General features: G+C 42.5%; 1 protein-coding gene across 1 annotated transcript in view; it reads right to left on the bottom strand.

Annotated features, from left to right (window-relative positions):
* Nucleotides 1–3744: 3744 nt before the first annotated feature.
* LOC119176929 ((Lyso)-N-acylphosphatidylethanolamine lipase) overlaps nucleotides 3745–10806 on the bottom strand; it is a 430246-nt gene continuing 423184 nt past the window's right edge. Inside the window, exons 7-8 of the mRNA XM_075877929.1 lie at nucleotides 4004–4109; nucleotides 3745–3881 (exon numbers count right to left, since the gene is read on the bottom strand). Of these exons, the coding sequence (XP_075734044.1) occupies nucleotides 4006–4109 (104 nt within the window). The 3' untranslated portion in view covers nucleotides 3745–3881; nucleotides 4004–4005. The remainder of the gene's footprint in view (nucleotides 3882–4003; nucleotides 4110–10806) is intronic.

The raw sequence follows: 10806 nt of genomic DNA, 5'->3' as shown, positions 1-10806 counted from the left end.
CGATAGTTTATTTTGGTTTGGCTACCTGCTGTTTTCTAAGTATTTACCAGTCAATTTCCTGGTTCGCTTCCTCTATTTTGTATCGACATTCTTCATGTACAAGTAGCTGAAAACCTTCCTAGCCCAACGCTCATCCCCCATTTCTCTCAATCGCTTCTCAAATTTTATCTTGCTGCTAGCTTCCCTGCCCTCAAATGATGTCCATCCCATATCACCTTGTACTCCCTGATTTGGTGTATTCCAGTGAGCTTCTAAAGCAAGCCTACCTATTCCACGTTGCCTAATTTCTAATCTAGCTTGAACTTCTGATCTCATGCACAAGACCGCATTGCCCAACGTCAGCCCAGGGACCATGACCCCTTTCCATATTCCTCTCACAACATCATACCTATTGTAATTCTACAGTGCCCTATTTTTCATCACTGCTGCATTCCTGTTACCTTTAATCGTCACGTATATTTCGTGTTCCCTCAGGTACTCGGTCTCATTGCTTATCCATACGCCCAGATATTTGTATTTATCTATTATCTCTAGCGTGACCTCCTGTATTCTAAGCTCACTACCTTCGTTGTCATTCAAAATCATGACTGCTGATTTTTCCTTACTGAATCTAAAATTTAACCTAACTCCTTCATTACCGCAGATGTCCATCAATCTCTGCAAATCTTCCTTGTTGTTGGCCATTAGCACTATATCATCTGCGTACATTAATGCTGGTAGTGCGTGATCAATGAGATTTCCTTGTTTGACTAAAGAGAGGTTGAAGCCCCTTCCACTTCCCTCTAATTTGGCCTCTAATCCTTGTAGGTACATTAAGAATAATAAGAGTGACAGGGGACACCCCTGCCTAAGCCCCCGTTTTACCTCTGCAGGCTCCGATACCTGTTTTTCCCACTTTATAACTACCTTGTTACCTTTATAGATATCCTTTAAAAGATTAGTGACTACATGTTCCACGCCCAGTGTGTCCAGTATTCCCCACAATTCATCTTGAACCACGCAATCGCACGCTCCCTTGATATCCAAAAATGCTAGCCACAGGGGCCTGTGTTCCTTTTCTGCTATTTTGATGCACTGCGTCAGTGAAAACAGATTGTCTTCCAACCTCCTGTGTTTGCGAAACCCATTCTGCAGTTCCCCCAGCACCCCCTCATCCTCTATCCATGCCTGCAGTCTTTCCTTTATAATCTGCATCGCCAGCCTGTAGACCACTGATGTCACTGTTATAGGACGGTAGTTGTTTATGTCAGCTTTGTCCCCCTTTCCTTTATAGATCATGCTCATCCTGCTAAGTTTCCATTCATCGGGAACTTCACCATCGATTATTATTTTGCTCACTGCCTCTCTCAAAGCCTGCTTAGACTTCGGACCTAATGTCTTTATCAGCATAATTGGAATGCCATCTGGGCCTGTTGATGTACTACTAGGAACCCTTTTCTCAGCCCTTTCCCACTCTAGTTGTGAAAATAGAGCCATTGCACCACTTGATTCGTCCTTGTCTATTGTGGTGCATAATATACCTTTTTTTTTTGAAATTTTCTGTCACCCTTGTTCTTATATATGCAATAGCTTCGTCCCCTTCTAGCCTAGCACCTTGGGCTGTAGTTATGAAACTCTGCTCTAGTCTCGTCTTATTTCTTAGGGAGTTTAGATGGTTCCAAAATTTCGCAGCTGCCTTTCTATCTTTCTTATGTACTTCTGCCAGCCACTGAGCTCCCTTTCTTCTAATCTTTTCATTGATCACAAGGGATGCATCCCTTCTACCGCTTAGAAAGGTTTCCCATTTTCTTTCACTGACACTGACCCACCAGCGCTCGTAGCGGGCACGGCTGGAAGCTCGCGCGTTTTCAATGGGACGGGGTCATTTTTCGACGATAAAAAATCGTAGAGGCGTAAATTCTAAAAGTTCCTAAAGGGACAAGTTCTAGGAGCGGTACTGCATTTCACAAATGCAGCATTGTTAACGTCGGGGTTCCAATTTTGTTCCCACGACGAATAAAGTTTACACAATGGGCGCCCGTGGAAGCGACCGAAATCACAGCTTGTTTTTCAGGACAAAAAAGGCGGTATAAAAAAAAAACTTGGCAGAAACCTGCAAATTTCTCGGAATAAGTAGTACGAAGACTAACCTTTAATTTAGGCCTGCAATCATGTTTATGCGTGATGAAAAATACGTTCCAAAATGCAGTTTTCCACAGCACAGTCGCACCGCATACTCGAGTCTAGGAACACATGAGACAAATCTTTTAACCAAACACTCGGCTGTCAATATGACCAAGTTAGTTGAACAAACAAGCTGGCAGCTCGCGTGCTGACAATTCGGCACGGCGTGGGTTCATATCCCTCAAAGAATAATTGGTCTTTGTTTTTTTTACTTTCTTTTTTTTCTGTCAGTGGTTACTGTGCTCAGCTGCCGATCTGAAAGAAACGGGTTAGATCGTGACCATGGCCATAGCAATTCGAAGTAGGCGAGAATTTTAGACTACTCAGATTTAGATGCGAGTACGCAGTGAATAACTAGGGGGGAGGGGGCAACTGGGGCACAAGTGCCCTGGGCGCCACTTGGAGGGGGCGCCGAGCCGAGCCCGCCCAACATGTGCTCGGGGGCTTCCTGAGGACCCAAGCGAAATACTATAGCTCCCCGCGTCCCGATGAAAGGTCGCCCCTACATGTTTAAAAGCAGTGGAGGCATGCCACCACATTTTCCCAACACTCCTTTTCTCACTTTCTTCTCTCATGGTACCATCCGTGAGGCTAGAGACTATTTTTTCTAATTATATAATGATCCTTTCCTTCGTGCAATAAAATACAACCATATGACAGCGTGGGGCTCCTAGGAACATGTATCTTATATAAACAAAGAGCCCGTAGCTCCTGGCTCATATTTATGCCCATGAATATCAATGAGATTTATAGGTAGATGTAAGCATGTTTCCACCTAAGCACGATTTTGATGATGAACGTATAGGTGTTCATCATCGTAAATAAAATCTCCCTTTTGGGGTTCTGTCTTCGCTTTATTTGCGGTCTGGCATCTCTTTGTATGTGTGCGCATATATACACATGGACAAATGTAATAATATTGGCGCGGTAAGAGGGTGAAGCTTCCTAACCTCCTTCCAGATTCGTCCCGGAACCTATCGCTTGAAATGATCGTTTTCTTTTCGTTAAAGGGTGGTAAAAGGGTGTGTGGTTTGTCCTTTTCAGAATTAATGGGCCTGCCCCAACCACTAATCTTTTTAAGGACCAACGGCACTGGGTCTAACAGTTAGTCCCCACAGACGAGCTCAGGGGACTAACATTTAGTCCTCACAATTACACCTTAGTGAGTAACCGTTATTCCCACAATTCACCTCAAAGGAACAAGATTTAGTCCTCACACTTGCACCATATAGGGCAACTGTTAATCCCCCCATTTACACCTTACCGGGAAACCGTTAGTCCTTACAGTTGCACTTCGCCAGACGAGCGGTTGATCCACTTAAATGCTCCAATCGGATGAACTTTTCATCCCCAGTTCAAACGTTGTTTTTTTATTCATTTTCGGCCAGGCCTTATACTTTTCTCGCCTGTTTTTCTGCGCAGTGAGCAGCAAATAGCGCTGAAAAGAACACGCGGAAAAGTAGTTAGCCATCTATGTGTAACTGCTTTCGCAGTCACGGCAACAGCGAAAGACAAAAGTGAGACATTGAAATCTTTTATTTTTCTACCTACACATGAAGTTTCTCCATTTTTTTGAGTGAATTCATGGTGAAGTGTACAAGTCCAGCCTTGTTGTCCCATCTTGTGCAGTCCTTGTGGAGCTCCTCCAACGGAAGTGATAGATGACAGGCATTGCAGACGCCAGTGCACGCAGCCTTTTGCGTGTTGTGTTCCCACGGCTGCACGTACAATAATATCGTAAAAATAGACACACGTGGCAGAAGATGAAGATGCACATGACAAGTACGTGCAAGTTAATATAAAAACATGCGTATAAAATATCACAAACAAATAACTTTACCTTCACATCTCGTACAGTCCTTCTGAAGCTGCTCTGACGAAAGAGATGGATGACAGGCATCGCAGACGCCAGCGCACACAGCCCCCAGCACGGTGTGCGCCCCCGGCTGCACAATAAGTATGCAAAATAGTGAGTCATACGTGACAGAGGATGAATACGAATGCATATGAGAAATGCGTGCAGGGTGAAATAAAAACATACGTGAGATATGACATGCTAATAATTTCACCGTAATGTCACACATCGTCAAATACTCATTTCGATTTCCGTAGCGCAACAGCTTAGGAGTGGCGGCCGCAGCCACAACTTCGCAGCCCACCATGCCGCTAACAAGTCGGCGAGTTCTAAGCGAGCGACGTCGTTCAGCTCGAGCAAGCGAACGCGAGACCAAACACGGCACTGCACGCGGAGTGTCTGCCGCCAGCGAACTTCGAACAGGAGATCGAGCGTACGCTTGGGCACCGCCACGAACAGCGCCGAGCTGGTTTGGAGCTAGCGCCGAAGAAATCAACGGTAATGCGGACCTTTTCCACTAACTCGAGCGAGTGCGAGTGCAGCGCGCAAAGGCGAGTCTGCCGCCGCGGCAAACGGACGGCACCGAGCTGCTTGCGACCGACTGACGGGGAAGCCAACTGTAATGACGACCAATTTTCACTAAGTTCTGACGCTAGCGAACCTTTTCAGCGCTATTCCCCCTTTTCAGCGCTATTCAGCGCTATCACGAAACAATTTTCGGGGCTTACTTGTACAGGGGCACTTTGTAGTTGGTAAATCTCAGTCCCGCCACATTTCAGGCCACTTCAATAAAAAGAAATAAAAAAAAACTGCGAACGATGCGGTTGCCCAGCTCAAGATCAACGTTAAACCTATTAGGCTATCAAAGGCGTGAACCAGTCTTTTGCTGTAATACTGACAAGCCCTTTGGTACAACAGGTGCGTCTGTCGTGTCACGCACAAATCTTCTTGAAAGAAAGTGACAGTGTCAGTAAGTTCTATCGTTTGCTCATGACGGTTAACAATGAGTTCTTGAGCCAAGGCCGCTGCGATACAAGGTCCCCCCCCCCCCCCCCACAAACTTATGTTCAAATTATTTGTTAGAAAAAAGCCCCAGACAATCTGATATACTTAAGTACGCATTCACAAATCAACCTCTCTTACCTCGACGTTTTCTTATCTGTTTTAAGCCTTTATTGCGCTTGACGAACAAAGTGGGCCAGTATACAAGAACCAGTCTAGTTATATTTTACCCTGCTACCAACTGTGTGCCCTTAAAACACACGCAGAGATTACAGGAACCCGACAAAAAAAGGTGAGGTAAGACCAAGTTTGGTTAGTGAATACGGGCCTGAACATGGTACAGTATGAACATTCTGATTCTGACCTGAAAGTCGCGGTTTCAATCCAGACAACAGCAGGTGCCTTTCGGCAAAGGCGTAATGCTAAAGGCCCGTGTACTGTGCTGTGCCAGCGCACGTTAAATAACAATAGATGGTCAGAATTTCGGGAGCCCTCTACAACGGCGTGACTTATAATCATATCGCTCTTTCGGTGCTTAAAACCTTAGGTATTACTTTTACAGGACGACCTATATCAGGCCAACATTTTGTCGATTGCCCTGAAGAAATTGCACAAGCAATGCATTTATGTTTTCGGAGCGCGGAGAACTTTGGAGGACCGGGCTGCTCTCATTGTCGTATCTTGGCGTAAAGCATGGCAGACCCACGTGTAGCATGATCATTTGAGCACGCGCTCTCACCAAACAGAAGCCTTCTTCATCTTGTTCTTTCAGTGCCTTGTTGACGATAGAATAAATACAAATAATGAAAAAAGACTAAAAAACTAGAAAAAAGAAAAAGCAAGATGTGGAAGAAAGAAAAGAAAACCAAAGAGAAACAAAGAAGGCTGGCCTGCTCCGTACTTCTCTCAGGCTTGGCACACCCAGTGCGGGGCTTGCATAACCCTTTTTTTTTACTTTGCACAAGAACAGATCCTTGCGTAAATCTATGGCTCGAAACAACCCCAATCCTTTTATTCACCCTCACTCTTGCATGAATTCGTATTAGTAACAGCTGTAAAGATAGCGAGAAGGGCTTTTGTAATTTGCCCTTTATTAAATAGCCCATCAATAAAATGCGTGTTCAGACAGAGCGGTAGCAGTTATAAAGCTCACAATATTTATCCTTCTGACGCACGAGATAGCAAGGCTTTTTATCTTTACACAAAGTACCCTGCAACAACAGTAAAAGAAGCTAGCAGAGAGCAGATTGATTCTGCAAATAAAAATGACGCACACACAGGAATATTACGACATTTGCGCTGGTGCTTTTTCTTTCAAAAAACAAAAATACACGAACATACAAACTCGCACTTTTGACAATGCTTCCTATTTTAAATATTTCGCGCCTTTTTATTCCATCTGTCATTGACATTGCAACGATGATCTGCATATTGAATATATTTTGAATACTTCCAAAGAATAGCCAAAGTTCTTTATGCTTTTAGAGATTTAGTTGTCACCGAAAATCACAGCCTCCCGATTATGTCCTGGGTAGGGCCACCTGCCCAATGAAAAGCACTATGTATTCCCTCATAATTTATCTCTGGACTATTAAATAAAATTTTGGTCCCTGTCTTTTTAAGTTCAAGTAATTTAATTTATTTACAAATTGATCATAATCAGCTAGAAGCCTAAGTAACAGTGCACTTGTAGAAAGAAAAAAAAAACGCCGGGCCATTGTGAAGCAGGGGGCACAGTAATTGGGAAAGCTGAAAAAGCCGCCTCTCCAGAGCTCGTTGTAAACTTTCTTGGGGAAGGATTACAAGTACACTTGCGAAATAGCCACTACACAATGACTTTTTATAAGGCAGAAAACTTTAGGTAGCGCGCTTTGGGAGTTCAAGATGTCAGCATTGTGACGCAAGGTATTTTATTAAATAAAACGACGTGTTAGTGTAACAGTAGTATATAGAAGTGGATTTACCCGTAGAAAACATCTGAACATATGAATTTTGCAAGTTTAGAAGTGGCACAGAAAGCGCAACTGGCCGTTGCGGTCGTTGAATAGAAACCGTATTTTTTCAAGTAGGTTCTAATTACGACTCCGTGTTTTCAGATAAATAAAAAAATCCAATAAACACTTGCAGGTAATTTTTTTGACAATTTTAATTTACCCAAATAAGCTTTGATTTTAAAAGGGCATTTGCAACGTTCTAAGGGCGTTTTCATTAATCGAAAGGAGCGCACCTCTATCAACGGAAGCAACCTCGTAACGAATGCTTGCGTTTATCACAACAAGATTTTAGATTGAACTACGAATAAACTTAGGTCTTTTGTACGCAAGTAGATATTCGTCTTTGTATGTGTATGTGATTGGCCGTTCAAACATTCGAGACGTCCAAAACACAAATGATGTGTTCAGATGTCTTCGTGTTGAGAATTTTATTTACAGTTTATGAATAATAATAATAATAATAATAATAATAATAATAATAATAATAATAATAATAATAATAATAATAATAATAATAATAATAATAATAATAATAATAATAATAATAATAATAATAATAATAATAATAATAATAATAATAATAATAATAATATTTAAAACTTTTAGCGAGGATGGGAGAAAAAGCTTAAAAGCAGCTTATTAGTACAAGAAAAAGTACACTTTGGCGAGATCACAGCAGTGCACATCAACAGACTTACCAAAAAGATGAATGAACAGGAATGAAGAATGAAAGGTTGGAAAAACAGGATTATATCAGCCACAATGCAAAGCATTTTCATTGAAAATAAAATTAATAAGAAGACATTGCGGCAACATATAAAACAATCGTAAACACAGAATTTCGAAGTACTATGAGAAACAAACTGACACACAACAAATTTCTTCAAAAACTATAATAAAATAAAGTAGTAGAGTACTCTTTGATCTTGAATATAAAAAAAGTCTGAAAACACGGAGCCCTACTTATACTATATGCGATCACATCTAGTAATTTAGGACCTATAAAAAATTGACCTTCAAAATTGTGAATGAAATATTGCAGAACATTCCACCTTTGCAATATTTTTCAAATTAATACATTTACATGCAACGGAACTAAGTTATAACTTCGACAGCACAACAGAAAAGCAGTAAAGACTAAAAATTGCCATTTTTCAAATGAGGAATAACTGCTCTTAGACAGTTAATCGAGAAGCAAACTGTATTCATAAGTAGTGTGTACAGTTCGCTCGATCCTAAAAAAGTATTGGATATTATTCATATGTCATTGCTACCGCAGTTACGTTCTCGTGTCGGTTGAATTCACAAAGCTCTCCTTTAGTAAGTGGTTTCTGCCATCTGATAGCAGCCTTCATTAGTGATAAGCTGCTGCTGTAATCAAGATTGGCTGAAATATTCTTTTACGAATAATTGTAGCATGGGGTTTTTCTTAAAACTGGCCCTGATCACGAAACCATCATCGCTATTATAAAAACAGAAATGATTAGCAGATATATCAATAACGCCAAGCTGATGACTAATGCTCCAACACTGACGAAGCAGCATCTGAGGTGTTCCGACTCATTTATCAAGCACACTACGTTTGTTTCAAAAAAATGTTTCCATGGTATTGAAAAATTACAGAAAGGAGGTATCTGAGTGCTACCTGCGGCATTTTATTTGCTGATGCAGAAGGTATCTTCAGGTGTGTAGAAATAACAATTACAGCACTAATGATAAAAATTAGCCCAATTTACTTTTTATTCTGTAAAAATAGGCGGCCGAGTGACATTGGTCAATTCAAGTCATTCCTGTGAATAGTCCATAGCCATTTTCAAATTTTCGAAAAGAGGTCACTAATCACCGCAGCGCGAGAAAATCTGACTAATTTAGCCAGCGAAACCGAAACTGACGCATCAAACCACGCATAGAATTCACTTCGAAAACGCCCTCAATGACAGCACTGTTCCCCTCGTCATTATCAACCGTCAATCTAGATACTTCATTTCGTGCCAGCGTTTGGATATGTGCAATTTAACGTCTCAAAACCATCATGTGATTATGAGAGACGCCGTAGTGGAAGGCTCCAGAAACTGTGACTACCTGGGGTTCGTTAACGTGCACCGAAATTTGAGCACACAGGCCTACAGCATTTTCGCCTTCATCGAAAATGCAGCCGCCGCAGCTAGGATTCAATCCCGTGACCTACGGGTCAGCAGCTGAGTACCTTAGCCACTGGACCACCGTGGTGGGGCCGTGCCAGCGCTTTCTTGTCGCATGGCCGGTAATCGACGCTCACTTATCCTCCTACCCCGATGCGAGGGAAATTGTGTCGTCATTGAAGGCGTTTTCAAAATGAATGGTTGTTGCGTTGTTTGGTGTGTTGGTTTCAATTTAGCCTGATAAATTATCCAGATTTCATCGCTCCGCGTAGATTACGAGTGGTCGCCTTTGCAATATTTCAAAGTGGCTGTGTGTTATTTGCAGGAAGGACTTGAATTCGCCCATTCGACTCACCCACTTATGTCCAATAGTTAAAATCACCGCCATATCCACGATGTGAATGATGTTAGAAGAGCTTGCTCGGAGATGATCGGGTAACACACGACCCCTCCATACACATCTTCTATCAGTATATATAAAAGTATACTGATTGCATACGCCATATTTATTAATTTACATTTCGATGCATTATAAACATTTTGATGAAAATTTTATATACACAAGAGATGTTACTTTCAAAACTACAAAATGGGCCTCACTCGATTAGCTCAGGGCGTCGTTTCTCTTTAAAAATGATTGTTTTATGATGCATGCACTACATACATTATATATACACCACGGGTGGATTTGGCTACCAATGGCCCTTGCGCTATAAACCCCCATGATTCGTTACCATAAATTATAAGAAGGGCGTTTCTTCGTAAGCTCGGGGACTCGTTTTTTTTTAAAGATTATTACTATGTGATCACTACAGTATGCTGCCAAGGATTCATCGATGATGAGACGCAATGAAAAGCTCGAGAAGGCAACGTCGATACAGGGGCCTCTGATGTTGGTGGGACATTTGCAGTCGTACGATTCGCATAGGAGAGTGTAACGTGACATCATGTGTTGGACTAGCCAATCGCTGTGCATGAAGCGAATGTTGAGATATCCGACGAGTACGAAGGGACTGCGTTTGAACTCGGTCCTGTATGCATGCATTGCCTTCTCGGTGTACTTGGTGACATTTCTTTCTGACAAGTTCGGTGCCAAGTACATGGCCATCACTGCTATCTCTAATGAGAGCTTCACAGTGGCGTACTCCCCGTTATGGCTCTGACTGGTTATTGCCAACGCGAGATCTTCAGCCGCATCAGGCTGCTTGACGTAGATCCCGACACCGCACGCACGACGCTCCGCTTCTTTGGTTCAGACGACTGGAACGAACCCAATGATGTTTCCAACGTTCGATGACTCCGTGAAGCAGAGCACGTCGGCTGCGGTCAGGAAGGGATCATGTTCGATGTGATGAACGTGTGCGTTGAGAAGGCGCACGTTCAGGGGAGCACGAGGGAACTCGGTCGAGCGGTAAACCAACGCCTTGTAATGTTATAATGCCTACAATAGTAGGGTGCGTAGATATGAGTGCACCTCCGCTTCTAGGATGGAGACACTTTTTGAGACTCCGTGTGGCCTGGTGGTCATATTGGTTCCGAAGTGTAGGGCGGCGCGCATAGGTAAGCGCTAGAACGGTGGTGCAAACACGCTGTTCTTGACTTATTGATATCCGTTCTTTGGCTGCTATGACATTCTGATGTGTGCCACTGT

This window comes from Rhipicephalus microplus, chromosome X, assembly GCF_043290135.1.
Source record: "Rhipicephalus microplus isolate Deutch F79 chromosome X, USDA_Rmic, whole genome shotgun sequence".
NCBI lineage: Eukaryota > Metazoa > Arthropoda > Arachnida > Ixodida > Ixodidae > Rhipicephalus > Rhipicephalus microplus.
Note: the sequence above shows the minus strand (reverse complement) of the source record. Positions and strands in the feature narration are given on the sequence as shown.